General features: G+C 37.6%; 2 protein-coding genes across 6 annotated transcripts; both read left to right on the top strand.

The window, feature by feature from the left end:
* The first annotated feature begins 436 nt into the window (after positions 1 to 436).
* LOC133715359 (uncharacterized protein At2g39795, mitochondrial) lies at positions 437 to 3,062 on the top strand. The gene is made up of 2 exons (XM_062141837.1): positions 437 to 1,068; positions 2,754 to 3,062. Exons 1-2 carry the CDS (start codon positions 542 to 544, stop codon positions 2,923 to 2,925), a joined length of 699 nt encoding a protein of 232 aa, XP_061997821.1. The 5' UTR covers positions 437 to 541; the 3' UTR covers positions 2,926 to 3,062.
* Positions 3,063 to 7,380: 4,318 nt separating this feature from the next.
* Positions 7,381 to 12,896, top strand: LOC133715700 (probable methionine--tRNA ligase). Of its 5 annotated transcripts, XR_009849185.1 has the most exons (14): positions 7,381 to 7,898; positions 8,015 to 8,170; positions 8,472 to 8,702; positions 8,799 to 8,942; positions 9,435 to 9,525; positions 9,636 to 9,742; positions 9,858 to 9,972; positions 10,614 to 10,732; positions 10,819 to 10,884; positions 10,990 to 11,118; positions 11,236 to 11,379; positions 11,506 to 11,626; positions 11,704 to 11,780; positions 12,538 to 12,896. XR_009849185.1 is itself a non-coding variant. In XM_062142318.1 (13 exons), exons 1-13 carry the CDS (start codon positions 7,473 to 7,475, stop codon positions 12,540 to 12,542), a joined length of 1,854 nt encoding a protein of 617 aa, XP_061998302.1. In that variant the 5' UTR covers positions 7,381 to 7,472; the 3' UTR covers positions 12,543 to 12,896. The 5 variants fall into 5 exon arrangements, 4 of the variants coding, with proteins under 4 accessions (XP_061998302.1, XP_061998299.1, XP_061998301.1 ...); XM_062142318.1 differs by lacking the exon at positions 11,704 to 11,780; XM_062142315.1 differs by lacking the exon at positions 12,538 to 12,896 and having other exon boundaries at positions 11,772 to 12,106.
* Positions 12,897 to 15,678: the final 2,782 nt, after the last annotated feature.

The following is a 15,678-nucleotide window of genomic DNA, read 5'->3' as shown; positions in this document are numbered from 1 at the left end:
TTATGGGCGGGGTAATAAACTTTTTATTGGGTGACAATTAACATCTTATTGGGGGGAATAATATTCTCCGGTGACCTATGAGATATTCAACGACTCTTTGGGGACATTCGGCAAGATCTCCGGCTACCGATGTCTAGAGTCTGGCGACCGGTGATTGGATTCCGACGAGCGTTGACTGGAGTCTCGTGAAGTTTTCGATGACTTCTCACTCTCTAAGTGACAAAAGAAGCGAGGGCAAAATTGTCTCAAAAATAAATTTTAAAAAAAATTAATTGGATATTATGGCAAAAACATATGTAATTTGTTAGGTTAGTGGGTAATCTTATAAAATATTTGAGTAAGTAGTTAGTGTAGCTCAAATTTCATTTTTTAAAAAAAAAAAGAAAAAAAAAAAAGGAAAAAGGAATTAGAAGCAGGCGTGAGCAAAATAGGCAAAAGGCGAAAGGAAGACTAAATAAGAAGAAAAAGGAAGAAGCGAGCAGAGGTTTGGCTTAGTAGAGGCGGCAGTGCCTGCTTAGGGTTTTGTTGCCTACATCATTTCATGAGATCAATATCAATGTGGAGGAAAGCCACATCATTCTCAGGGTTTGGTGCCACACTGAGCCACCACCTATGCCGGCGCCACTCCACCGCCACGGCTGTGAACTCGGTGCTCCTCCGCTCCCTGAAAGAGCACTATCTGGAAGTGTCCAAAATGACCCCTCCCCCTAAAGTCAACCCTCCCTCGCCTTTCACCGTCGTCAAGGGCGCGCTCGACGGCGCCGGTCCCGTGCTCAAGCGCAGCTACGGCGACGAACAAATCGGCATATCGGTCATGCGAATGGATAATATTATTCCCGGCGGAGGTGCCGCCGGCGGAGGAGAAGACGCCGACGACGACGACGACGACATCAACCAGTTGTTCCTACACGTCGAGGTTTCGAAGCCGGGACAGAAGGAGTCTCTGCTTTTTCTTTGTGGGCTGTATCCGGACGCCCTAGGCATTCACTCTGTCTCTATCAGGCCTATGGCCGACGCCTCTGATTACGCTGCGCCTCGTTCTTCAGCATATACTGGCCCTCTTTTTGAGTATGTCCTCCTCTATCTTCTCATTCTTTTCACTTCACTCTTTTGCTAATTTGTTCGTATTCTCAACTCTGTCTATCTTTTCTCAGAAGATAACTTGCTTATCTAGTGATACTCAATTGTTTATGAAAAATTGCATTTGGTATAGACAAGTACAGCATAACCATGTCTAAGTGTTACAATAAGGACACCAATAACTTGAACTCCACCAAAAGCGAGTTTCTAAGCTCATATCTGAGCTCATACAAAATATACATGAATTTGAATCTTTTGATAGCAATTGAAAAATAATGTTAGTGTGTATATTATGTGGAAATGACTGGCGACTATGGTTTCACCGGTCTTAGGTACACATACCGAAGAAAAAGGTGTTTCTTTTGGGTAAATAATTCCTTTGAGTTGGGATTTCTGGTTCTGAAATAATTAAATGATTTAAAATTCAGGGGATTAATTCTTTGGATATTGTTAGAGAGTGTCAGATTTTCATGTTCTAGAGCAGATATCAAGGTGGATGCTTGATTCTTAGGGATTTTTTCTCATGTAAGTGATTTTTGGAGTTGTGTAGAAGCCCTTATATTCCCATATCCTAAGGTCTTATTTGATTTCAGAGACTAAGGCATCTCCTAAGTTACAAATTTTCTTGGATACTTGCTCACGGTTGGACTAATATCTGTGATGTGACTGAAAAGAAAAGAGCTATTCAATTTTTTTTTCGGGCCCCGGGGTGGGGAGGGGGTGAGAGACTCTGGCTGAAGCTGATTTATGTTGGGTGTTTTGAGTTTCTTGCTTTTATTTCTTGTGGAGAGTCACTTGAGGAAAGGAATAAAGTAAAATATTTCCGTGTATTTTAGTTAGTTTAGATGTCTTTGGTGGATTGCTTGTCTACAGTTTTTATATTTTGTTTGATTTACAGACACAGTTTCACATAAAATAAGAAACACCTTTTTCCATGTGGAAAAGCTGAAGTAATTCGTAAACTGGAAGACTGACCTCTGTGAATATCTTCTCCTATGTTTCGTCTAATTGAGAACCAAACTTTATTGCTTCTAAGTAGTATTCATTTGTTATAAATGTTTTAACTTTTGGTATCCTACAAAATTGTACTTGGTATATAAGAACACGGGGGGGAAAAAAAAAGACAAAAGGAAAAAAATAATATTAGGATGTATACGTCATTGATCTCAATGTTCTGCCCTGACTAAAATGCTTGATTTTTCTGTTTTTTGATCTTGAAAGCATCTCTAGCTCAGCAATGACAATGTTTTTGTTGAATAATTCGTTGACGAGGTTATAATTCTCATGGACAAATAACAAGCTACAGTTTGGGTTTTTATTCACCGTTATATGCTCCAACAGTTTCTTGATATTGATTATGCATATACTAACATGACTCTATTGACCCTTCTTGCTTTAATCTAGTTTTGTATAATTTAGGGATCCAATGTACTATGCATATGCTATTGCTTCGAATGATTCAGCCACTCAGTGGCAATGTTGTGCCTTGAGTTAATTGACTGTTTTCACTTTTAACTCAACTGATTTTTTTTCCCTTTGTGATTTCCTTAATTCGTTAATTTTTTAAAATTCTTTTATTTTTTATGTTTCTTCAGAAATTAAATCAGATATGTAGAATGGGTTATTTATGATAATCTGATATAAGTTTGGGTTGACTTGTTTGCCATTAACAGAGATCTTGATGAAGGGATGAAGGATGCATTCCACAGCTACATAGAAGAGCGGGGTGTGGGTGATAGTCTTTTTCCATTTCTTCGAGCATGGCTATATGTCAAAGACCATCGTAATCTTATGCGCTGGTTTAAAACAGTAGGATCATTTGTTAATGAAACCAAGTCAGTTTAAGATTCTTAGCTTCAGAAAGTCATTTAGAGATAAATTAAAAAAAACATGTATTTAGCAGTTTCAATGCTACTTTTCCCTCAACACTAATTTGTCCTATTGCGGTTTGGCTAGTAGAAATTCTTTGGTGTTTGGCTCTCTTTTGAGTTGTGTGTTACTTTTGGTAAGCTAATGCAGTCAATCCAATATATCCCTCTTTGAAAAGTTATATCTCGTGGTTTGCTTCATATGTATAATGTATTCCATGCCATCAGTTGATCAGTGTTCTGTAATAGATGTGCTCAAAACGTTTGATTTGTTTTCTGGTGATTATGAGGGTGAACCCTGCATGCAGTTTATTCTGTTCTGTTTTCTTGGTTAGTAGATACTGCTGAAAGGGATAATTCAGCTGTATGGGGCAGCAAACTCTGATATTTGGCAAAGGACAATATTAGAGAAAATCTTCAGCAGTAAGTTTTTGAAGTAATTAAAATGGTTGAGACACTCGGGTAGAATAATGTGGCTGATCGAGGCTGCATGTTTTACTTTTAGAGTTGCTATATCCTTTGTTTGAGAGAACTCAGAAAAAAGTTTTAGGGAGGTGATATTCATACTTATTTTCTTATAAATTACTACCACACCATTTTGTGTGTCATAATAGTTTGTGCGATTGCTAATTTGCTCTGATATTGTTGTTCAATTCATGCTTGTCTGCAACGCTAAGGAGGCGTCAATGTGAGACAGTAATCATTGCCACTGGCTGGACGGGGCATTCATTTGCCATGGTACCATCCAAAAAGGACTAAAAACGTGACTTTCTTAATGCTGCCATGTCCTTTGATAGTATAATCAGATAAACTAATTTGCTCTAGTGCTTGCAAAACTGAACCTTTGATTGTCAAAGGGAACAACCATTTTGTCATCGTAAAGGTAAAGCAGGATACTACTGTACATAGAAGACGAGGTGAAGAGGTAGTTGAAAAATTTCAAGGAGCACCTCTTCTGTCTTATATATTGACCGGCCTGAAAAACTAGACACACTAGGAGCTTGGGAGGAGGCCATGACAGATAAATAAAACTCTCTTGACGATTTTACAAAGTGACCTCTTCTCTCTGTCGCTATTAATTCAGGTGCATGACGAGATAAAGTGATAAAACGCTCCTGATATGCAATCGTCCTGCTCCAACTTCATAAACTCACTTTGCAGACGGTCCTGAGTGGCCCGATTATAGTATTGATTAAAGAACTCGATCCCAAATCATCGTGCTCGGGTCAAAAACCTTGGACCTGACGGTGTACCACCACAGATATGCATCACCATCCAAGAAATCAACGGCTAATGAGACTCTCCTGGCAGCAGGACAACCCATAGACTCAAATACTCTCTCTCCATCCTAGTAATCCAATCCCCTGCTGTGCGCACATTCATTCGAAGCACTAGAAAAGCTGAAATTTGTACTCGGGTTTGGAAACGCTGCTGCAAATCCACGCTCAATACTTCAATAGTACCTAACAAACCCCAAGGTACACGGCCATATATCATCATTCCCCTCAGTAGGTGAAGGATTCCTAGAAGTACGAGGTCGACGTCCACGAGGCATATATAATACCTGAGAAAACACTAAGGTCAAGTAACTGCATGGAATGACACAATGACACGTACCTCAGACACTTAATGATTACCCAACACCGAAGAGTGGCCATCACTTGTCTTTAAAGTGCAAAAGTTTGGTATATCATGAAAGTTTTTTTGGTTATCTCTACTTCTATAAAGCCAGGCCTTCTTTTAGTGTTAGTGTTAAAGGCTTCACCAAAAAAAAAAAAAAAAAACATTGCGCAGCGCAGTTGCACTCGATCCACGGAAGAAAGAATAACCACCATCGCGCATGATCTCAAGAGAAACGGAGACTGAGGACGATGTGGGAGTTGATCGGAGTATGGCTTCGTTGGCATGTAGAAAGTAGTCAAATCTCTTCATTGGCTTCTCTGTAAGATGTCTTTGAAAGTTTGAATTACTTTTCTTGCAATGTATTGAATTAGTTAGAAAGGGGATCAACTAAGGCTTCAACTACTTGATCATCAATTTTTATTTCATGTTGTTTTATTCTGAATTTTGCTGGTATCTTGAAGAGATGATTAATTTCTTTTGTTCCAGGTAAATTTTCCTCTCCATTTTTTTCTCCTTTTCCATCAAATTGTGTTTACCAATTGCACAATTAAATTTTCCTTTTCATGTCATCGCGATTATGATTTCCATTGGTTTGATTCATTTTTTCTTTTAAAGCTATAATTTCTGTTCAAGGAAAAATTTAGTTTTGACACTCATCTGATCATTGCTTGGAACATTTCCACATTGCTTTTTACTATAAATGAAATCTGTATTATCGATTTTGCAATTTTTTTCTTCTTCTAAGAATGGGTTTGGGTTGGTTTTATTTTGAGAATGACAATTATTACTGCAATAGTGGTGTAAGGTACTTTGAATAATATCAAGTTAGAAACAAATATAAAATGGAACATAAGCAGAGCAAATGAACTGTAAAGACATTTTGGTTTAGTATGCAACTGATTTGCTATGAATGGGAGAAAATGATGGATTAATTTCATGACCGAAACAGAAAGAGGAAGACTTGAGAAATACAAGGTAATGCATGCTTATGCAGATTGCAAATTAAAGTTTCAATCCTTGAATTGAAGGTTTAATATTTTTTATTTTCAGGTATGGAAGATTTGGAATTTATCTAAGGGGTTCAATCTAGGTGAGTCTTCTCTGACCTCTATCTTTGGTTTAATTTGGTTTCTTAGATAAGTTACCGGAATTGATGCAAAGACAATGAGTTTGGGTACAAGTACAATGGCCAGCAGTGACTAAGTGAGTACTCATCTTTGATATTTGTGTCCTACAACTTGCAAGGTATGCTAATCAATTTCCAAGTAACATAATAGTTGCTAGGGGAAGATGGAGAGGGAGAGATTTGGCTGGATATATGCTAATTGCAAAAATTTTGTAGAACTTTTAGTTTTGATGAGAATGTGAAGTCACTAAAGTGATAGGGGCTTATTCAAGCTTCAAATTCTGGGAGCTGTAGGGATTTTTGTATTTCCACCATTTGATCGTTATTTCTGTTACCATAACTGATGAATTTATCCTGGGATGAGTTTATCCAAACCATGAGTAGTATTTAAATTCATTAACTTCGCAAGTTATAGTTAGAGCTTATACTTTAAATATCTTTTCAGAGATTTTGGATAGTGAGCTTTCGATTGCAGGGATACTTTGTTAGCTTTCTTTTCTTATATGCTTGCTGATATTGCTGATATGGCGTAATATAGTTATCTTTGTAATCAGTAAATTTTAGAGAGCTAGGGAGGCCAAATCAGATTGTTTTTTTTTTTTTTCCTTTTTAGTAAATTGGTTTCTAATAAGGAAGACAAGAGATAATGAGAAAGCACTTCTTCTGTACATGTTATAACCAAGGTCAATTATATACACATCCAATAATCGGTTCAAAAAGAACAGAGTACTGTATATCCACAGGCCTTGGTAACAGGGTTGTATGCTCATCCAATAACCGTGAAGGCCTTGGTAACATTTTTTTTTTTTTTTTGGATAGTTGGTAACATTTTCTTTTCCTTATGGGATTGCTGTTCTTTTTGTATGTGTTATGTAGGTGAACCAAGTCCAAATAAGATTGTTGTTCACTTTGTATTCTGTACCAATTTACTATAATTGTACTTCTTCTGTTCTTTGTGTGGTGAATTTAACATTTTTTTTTCTATTTTTTTTATTTATTTTTATGTTCCTGAACAGGGTAGTGGTAAAAAACTCTGTCGTGGAAGAAAAGAAGGAAAAAAGCTGTGGTTATCTAAAGTTGGGCTTCCATGGTGCTACCTGCTAAGAGCTTGCAGAGAAATTGGTGAAGGCCTTCAATTTCTGAGAACAAAATCAATTGGTGAAGCCCTTCAATTTGTGAGTTAGAAGTGAATTAGGACTGCAACTGTGTTTGAATATCATAATTGATGTTGGTCTTCCTTCCATTCTGTTTGGAATTTTTGCAGTGATTATGAGGTTGCTACCATTTCTCTTTGTTATGTGTATACTACCCTGTTACCAAGGCCTGTGGACATATACACAGCAACTTTTAAACCCTAAATGATGTAGTCTTGACCTTAAAAAAAAAAAAGGGAAAAATGTAAAAGAACTATACGATGCAGCAAATTTTTTTTTTTTTGTTCATCCGCACCAATTTTGAAGGCTTGATTATTGTACACACTTCCTCTGTATATGAAAATTACATTTTCTTTTGAACAACTCAAGAAAAACAAAATCATGCATGTGCGATTTACACTATTTTCAAACAATATTTTAAAGATCCTAAAGAGATTCAAGTCAAATATGAACCGTAACGAAATTACATATGAGTCCTTCCTGGCGTGTGCAGGAAGGCTAGTATCTTTAAAGTGCAGTCTCTAAACTTGAGGGAAAAAGAAAAAAAAAACCACCCAACCTACCCCTAACCTCTCGCCGTCAAACCCCCTCTGAAATCTAGAGAGAGCACGCACGCACGCCATGGGAGACCTCAAGGAGGAGGAAGAGGGCCTCCTCAAGCTCCCCATCCCCGGCCAACGCAACGTCCTCATCACCAGCGCGCTGCCGTACGTCAACAACGTCCCTCATCTCGGCAACATCATCGGCTGCGTTCTCAGCGCCGACGTCTTCGCTCGCTACTGCCGTCTCCGGGGATACAACACCCTCTATATCTGCGGCACCGATGAGTACGGCACCGCCACCGAGACCAAAGCCATGGAGGACAAGTGTAGCCCCAAGGAGATCTGCGATAAGTACCATGCGATTCATCGCCAGGTGTATGAGTGGTTCAATATAAGTTTTGACAAATTCGGGCGAACTTCGACGCCGGAGCAGACGGAGGTGTGCCAAGCCATTTTCAATAGGCTGCTGGAGAATAATTGGCTCTCTGACAACACAATGCAGCAGGTAACAACACTCACTATCGATTTCCTCGTTGCTATTTGGTTGCTTTTGTACATGCTGATCGAGCATTGTGATTTGTTGACTTAATTAGTTAACTTGAATTACGTACTGTTGTCCAGCTCTACTGTGATACTTGCACACGGTTTTTAGCCGACAGGCTCGTGGAGGGGACGTGCCCAACGCAAGGTTGTGCTTATACTTCTGCAAGAGGAGATCAGTGTGAGAACTGTGGGAAGCTTTTAAACCCTACCGAATTAAAGGATCCAAAGTGCAAGGTACGGAGTTTTTGTGTATCCTTTACTTTTTGAAACTTATATTACATGCCATGTGTGTCTAATATCTACATACCATGCATCGTATGCGTATATATGTAAGCTCGCTTGAAGGAAAATATAATTTCTCTGTTTACTGCCTGATTGTATATAAATGTCCTTGTCCTTGTTCTAAAATATTTGATAAATAATTAAGGATTTGTGAGAGCAACTTCTTTTCACATGGTAGCTGTAGCATTGAATTTACAGAACGTGGTAATGTTACACCATCATGCTTCTCATTTTTGGCAACTGTTTTAAGCAGGTCTGTAAGTCGACTCCACGGATTCGTGATACAAACCATTTGTTTCTGGAATTGCCTTTGCTGAAGGATAGGTTGGAAGAGTATATTAATAAAATGTCAGTGGAGGGGTCTTGGAGCCAGAATGCCATTCAAGCAACAAATGCGTGGCTCAGAGAGGGGCTTAAACAACGGTGTATCACCAGGGATCTGAAGTGGGGGGTTCCAGTTCCACATGATAACTTCAGGGACAAGGTTGATACATGTTAATTTAAGTTTTGCCAACTTCCACTGATTCTTTTTAATGAATTTCCAAATTTCTCATCTTAGTTCAAACATTGCTATTGGTAGGTTTTCTATGTGTGGTTTGATGCGCCTATTGGATATGTTTCAATTACTAAATGCTACACTTCAGATTGGGAGAAATGGTGGAAGAATCCAGAGGATGTGGAGTTGTATCAGTTTATGGGCAAAGATAATGTGCCATTCCACACGGTAAGCTTTCTATAATTTAAATATAAATATACTTAGCTTAATTTGATCTGTGAGAAGTATGGCATTTGGCAATTCTTTTGGGGATTACCGTCATTCATCAGTCATTCATACACTAGTGGAAATCACTAGTAATAACTCCCTATTATATTGTCTGACACTCAAAATTTTTATTGAGGAACTGATATTCAAAAATGTCTGTCTTCCTCTTCAAATCTCTAATAATAACAGAGTCCTATTCTACTCTCTGTTGGAGATGATGCAAAGACAAATTTTGATATTAGATTTCTCCAAATTCATATTCTTCTCGGACCATTAGCTGTATGCCTCTATGCTTCCTCCATTATACTCCACTTCCAAGGATTTCAGGGGCAGCATGCCCCCACTTTTTCACATGGCTTTCTCATATTTGTTAATTAATTCGACTGTATACAAGTTCTTCTCTTTTGCTTTGAAGAAAAGTTAATTTCAACTGTGTAAGCATTTGTCTTTTAGGTGATGTTTCCTTCCACGCTTCTTGGAACTGGTGAAAATTGGACTTTAATGAAGACAATTAGTGTTACTGAATACTTGAACTATGAAGCAGGTATGTTGACTATAGTGTATTGCTATTCCCAGAGGACCTTGTTTATGGAAGCTCAAAGTTTCCTTAGTACAGTTTGTAGTAGGTGTTATAAATGTGGATCACTTTTATAGGAAAGTTTTCCAAGAGTAAAGGGATTGGAGTATTTGGAAACGATGCCAAAGATACAAACATTCCTGTTGAAGTATGGCGATATTACTTGCTAACCAATAGGCCCGAGGTAATATTTTAATGTTTTTTATGAGTAGACTTCTTTCTCTGTATCTTTGTCACTCCTTTGATATATATGTGGTGTGTGTGTGTGTGTGTTTATTTTTATATATTTGGTAAAACAGGTGTCGGATACATTATTTACATGGGCGGATTTGCAAGCGAAGCTCAACAGTGAATTGCTGAATAATTTGGGCAACTTCATTAACCGAGTTTTGAGTTTTGTTGCCAAACCTTCAGGTTAGTATTGACCATTCAGCTGATGTCTTTGAACAAGCTTGAAGGTTATTATCTTGTTCACGCAGCTTTCTATTATGTTTTCTTGTTCTTTGAACTTTTATGCTTTAGTGGGCAGTAATAGCTCCAATGATAGAGCCCTTGTGCATAAGCTTATTGCCAGAGTTTAACTTCTCACCCTCCCCTTCCCTGGATCATAAGCAAATGACTGTAAGCCAGTCAACTGCTAGAACAACAGGTCTTATAACCGGAAGAAAAAATAGGCCCGACTCTCTTTGACAACTTGAAAAACCAAAGCTCTTCCCTCCCTTATATCTAAGCAAGGAATAAATGGGCAGAGGCTTTTGCTGCCCCCACCAGTCAAGAGCTTTGGCCTCATGATGACGATGAGAATATTTCTTACATTCCAGTGGGGATATTTTATTCTTGAGGTGCAAATAACTAAATATCTTGATAATGCAGCATTCATATAGCAAGATAGCGTATAAGTCCCTTTATGGAGTATGGATAAGAGAGATACATGCACGATACTTGATGACTTGGGCTCTCTATTTATTGCATCTTTACCTTTTTATGTATGTTTGCTAGGTTCCAGTTGAGCATTGTATACCTGCTGCATTCAAACTGACAAGTTTCAACTATAGGTCAAGGATATGACTCCATTATTCCAGATGCTCAAGATGCCATCTCTGATCCTTTGACAGAGAAAATAGCTGAGAAAGTGGGTAAATATGTGGAGCAATATGTAGAGGCCATGGAGAAGGTGATTGAAATTTGAATGATAGTGTTGTTGTGCATGACTGGAAGCTTCTCCTTCCTACCTGTGTTCACATTTCTATTGCACTGTAGGTAAAACTAAAGCAAGGACTCAAACTAGCAATGAGCATTTCTAGTGAAGGGAATGCATATCTGCAAGTAAGCATGTTTTTAATCTCTAATTCACTTGTTTCTCTGCCTGCTCATCTATTTCCAATTGTTAGCTGCTAAGTCGCACTGTCTGTACACTTGAATTGAATGCAGGAAAGTCGGTTCTGGAAGCTTTACAAGGAAGACCAACCTCGCTGCTCCATTGTTATGAGAACTGCAGTGGGGCTAGTGCATCTTCTTGCTTGCTTATTAGAACCCTTCATGCCATCGTTTTCTGTTAAGGTTATTTCTGTTTGCAATTTTTGTGTTACTCCGAAGTATCTTTTGTGATCACGTGTTAACACGATAATCATCCATGCTAATATCTTTTATACTTTTCTTTTAAAAATTGCATTCAAGGTATTTAAGCAGCTTAATCTGCCTCCTGAGACGCACATATCACTTTGTGATGATAAAGGTGATACTGATAGGGCAAGACGGCCATGGGAGATTGTACCTAGAGGTCACAAGATTGGGAAACCAGAGCCGTTGTTCAAGGAATTGGTATGTCTCTGTTTTGCTCTGTCTTTAACATATTGATTGGGAAATAGATTTTAGGGAAGAATGATGATGAAATAGATTCAGATGTCTCCAGTGGATTTTCAATTGAAAGTTTTCACTTGCACACAGAATAATGATGAAGTAGATTCTCTAAGGAAGAAGTTTGCTGGAAGTCAGGCCGATAGAAAGGAAAGGGAAGAAGCTGAAGCAGTGAAGTTGGCTGAGCAGCTCAAGAAATCAAAAGTTTCAGGTTGAATTTCCTTACTTGGTATGATCATATAACAGTGAAACTGAGGATCACTTTCTAATAAGCGATTGGTGTAACAGACAAGAGTGGAATTCCATGAGTTTTCTCGGATTAGTATCTAATTTATGTGTTCGTTGGTCTGGGACAGAATCGGAAGGTATGCGTCCTTTGCAACCTGAAGCCAGCGACCATACGGCGTATTAAATCACACGCGATGGTTCTCTGCTTCAAATAGTGACCAAACTGCAGTAGCAGCGCCTGAACCTTATAATTAGTATCTGCATTATTTGTTTCCATGGCTTCACATAACTAATCAAACCTGCTAAATTTTGGCTCTGAATCTTGATAGTTATGTAGAAATTGTTGGGTCTAGAAAGCTAGTACTTCTAATAACAGGAGTTATAACAGCATAATATTTCAAACTTTGACATGCTAAATTACTTTGACCATAGTTTTTTTTATCATAAGAATGGGTTTTATTTATTTATTTTGTTAATTTTTTTTATTGCTGGCCTCCCCAAGTGCTTTCTTGGATGAAGTTTTGTGAAGCCACATGCGATAATTTCTCTTTCTTTGTTCTGTTCTTGGGCCTTTGTTTTCAATGACTTTCTGTCTGTCCATCTAGTAGGATGTACTTAGAAAACCTATTACACACAGTAATATAACAATGCCACAATAGTATGGCCATGGGCTCATGGCTTCCGTAGAATTGGCCAGCACTGAAAATCATGTGCCTGCCAGAAACCGACTCTTTACACTTTACAGCGACTATTGCAAAAACTTCTCTGTACCCAAATTCTTCCTCAAGCGGTCAGTGCATAAGTTTATCTGTTTGCAGAGTTTCAGACAATCTTAGATGTCCATGCATGAATCGATTTATACACTGTTTTATTCCCGATTGGGGCATCTTTCAGGTTGAGTTGGTTGATCCACCAATATCTGCTCAAGTTGGGGAGAGAATTACATTTCCGGCGTTCGAAGGTGAGCCTGATGATGTGTTGAACCTTGAGCAGGTCTGGGAGACCCTGCAGGGTAGAATTGCACGGTAACACTGAGCTAGTTAGGTGCTACAAAGATATTCCCCTCACTACATCAGCTGGCGTTTGCACTGTTAAATCTATTCGTGGTGGCTCAATTAGGTAGAAGTGGCATTAATTCTGTTGCAAGGAAAAGAAGACTTCTTTTTCATGATTTTGTGTGTAGATTAAGAGTACTATATTATTCAGACAGAGTACTATTTTTGGTATAGAGTCAGAAAGTACTGTTGCTAATATCTGATCCATGGGAGAAATTATAAATCTAGGAAAGTTTTTTTTTTTTTGAACCTTGGCGAAATTTGAGGTTTTTATTTAAAACCAAGCTTGAAGAAATTGATTTATTTTAGATTGCATTGATTTTCAGCTCTTCGGTGAAAATTCTTCTGTGGAATTTTTCAAAGCTAAAAAGGATGCATAACCCTGGTTTTGGGTATGCTTTACAATTATTTTTATTTGTTTCTTTAAATCTGTTGAAAGTAAAAATTATGAGACAAATGTAAGAAGTGAAATATGAAACATCTTAGCATGAAGAAACTTGAGCAAATCTCATCAGGATTGAGTTTCCAATATATGTTTTGATATATCTCATCTTCCACTGTTTTTGCGAAATTTGTCCGATATTGTCAAATATCCACGATATATAAAATGATTAAGATATTCTGATAAAATAAAAAAAATATCTATAAATTTGATGGAAAAAAAAAATCAGTTATTCAAAGAGAAACACACATTATGCCATTATGGAATATGGAGGTTATGTTTGGGAAAAGTACCTCGAACTGAAACCTTTAAAGACTGTTTTGGGTGAAGTGAAATCCCCTCAAAGCGAATTTGGGTAAGGAGAACTCCTCTCAAGGCGAATCTAGGTGAGAAGTAATTCTCTAAATACAAATATGTGTGAGGAGAGATCTCTTCAAGGCGAATATGAGTGAGGAGAAATCTCCTCAGAGCAAATCTGGGTGAGGAGTATTCTCTTCAAGGAAAATCAGAGTGAGGAGTGGAATACAAGGGAGAGAAAATTCCCCGAGACGAATCTAGGTGAGGAGAATTCATGATAGATCAATTTAAGCAAAAGAAAACAAACTTGATGGAGTCATGTTGAAAAAAGTAACTCACTCACTTCATATAATTGAAAAAGATGAAGGTTTCAGAAGAGGAAAACAGACTATTGAGTAATGATCTGCACGAGTGTAAAAAAAGAAGTGCAATCATATGAATCATTTGAAGTTGTTAAAAACCCAGGAAATAATTCAGATAGTGGTGATGCATGGGCTGGTATAGCAACTCTAGATTAGAGGTGGCAAACGGGCCACTAAGCACGAGCATGGCACGGGCCCGGCACGGCCCAAGCCCGTTAGTGGCCCGGCACGACCCGAGCACGTTAGAATAACGGGTCGGGCTGGGCCTAAAAATATTGGCCCGGCCCGGCACGGCCCGAGCACGACATATTGTGGGCCGACCCGTTACAAACATAAAATTTCATTTTGTTTCTAAAAATATTAAAAAACTACAATGATGAGATTTGAATATAAGACATTTTTATTTAAAATCTCATGACAATTCCATCAATGCTTTCTTTTATATTGTCAAAATAATGAAACAAAACATTATATCATTGTTTTGACATAAGTATTTTTTCTAAATATTAAATATATGTTTATTAATAAAGACATTAATAATAATACAACTATAGAATGAAGGAAAGAATAATAGATACTAAATCTTCATTATATTAATAAAGATTAATCTCACAATAATATACTAAAAACAATATATTTTGAGTTTTTTTTTTCTTTCTTTCTTATAGTGGAATATAAAAAATTATTAAAAATTATTAGAAATCTAATCTTAAAAAGTTAAGATTAAGAAAAACGTTGTAGAACTTAATTTATTTTAATTTTCTAAATAGTTAAATAAAAGTAATTTTTATTTGTTCAAATTAAGATTTTAAAATCGTGTTTTATAGTGGGTAGGCACGAGCACGGCCCGTTATTGACCCGGCACGCTATGGGCTCGGGCCATGGGCCGGGCCGGGCTTAATATTTAAGTAAATGGACCGGCACGAGCCCGGCACGATAATAAATGGGCCGGCCCAAGCACGACTAGGCCCGCTTAAAATGGGCCAGCCCGTTTGCCACCTCTACTCCAGATAGTTAGGATGATGATGAAGATGGTGGAAGCGAAACATGTGGAAGAGGTGAAAAATATGAATATGGACAATATTCTATAGGTGGAGGATTGAACTAATTTACCTGTGAAGGTAAGTTTGATCATGTCATCTAAGATGAAGATCAGGGAGCTAGAACAGCTAGTCATGGTGCTCAAGAGAAGATTGTTTATGGGAGGAGGATTAAAGGTGCAACTGATGATCACAGTACTCCATCTAATGTTTCTTCGGTTGCCTTATGTTTTGATTCTATTAGTTTAGGCGAAGAGTGCAGTGGGACCTCATAAAGGCAACAATCAATATGGCTATGACGCTTATGTATATAATTAATATGGAGAAGTACATGATTAGTCATCCAGTTGGATTCATCCTTATTATCTCCTTATAAGAAAAACAGTCGGCAACTCCAAAGAGATCTATAACTATCAAATTCATCACTACAATACGAAGTCATATATCTCGGTCTATTTTACTTTCGTAGACCAACGAGCGACTTTTTAACCACCTAGAATCTCTTTTTGGATGTAGATGAAATTGACATTCAAATCTTAATATTCAATAAATTGACTATTTCAAAAAAGATATATTTTCCATAATATACCTGATATTTTCAATATGTTTTTTTTTTCTTCGATAGATGCGTAAAAACCGATATTTTAATCTTTATGACAAGATATGTCTTTTTTTTTTTTTAGTTTCGATAGATGCATAAAAACCGATATTTTAATCTTTATGACAAATGACTGGGCGAACAACTATTCTTTCACTGAGCAAACCATATGACCAAGACTCACAACAGGCCACAACTGAGATCACACTATCCACAAATCAAACAAGAGAGCAGTGTCTCG

Source organism: Rosa rugosa, chromosome 6 (assembly GCF_958449725.1).
Source record: "Rosa rugosa chromosome 6, drRosRugo1.1, whole genome shotgun sequence".
In the NCBI taxonomy this organism is placed as follows: Eukaryota; Viridiplantae; Streptophyta; class Magnoliopsida; order Rosales; family Rosaceae; genus Rosa; species Rosa rugosa.
This window is presented reverse-complemented; position numbering and strand designations above follow the sequence as displayed.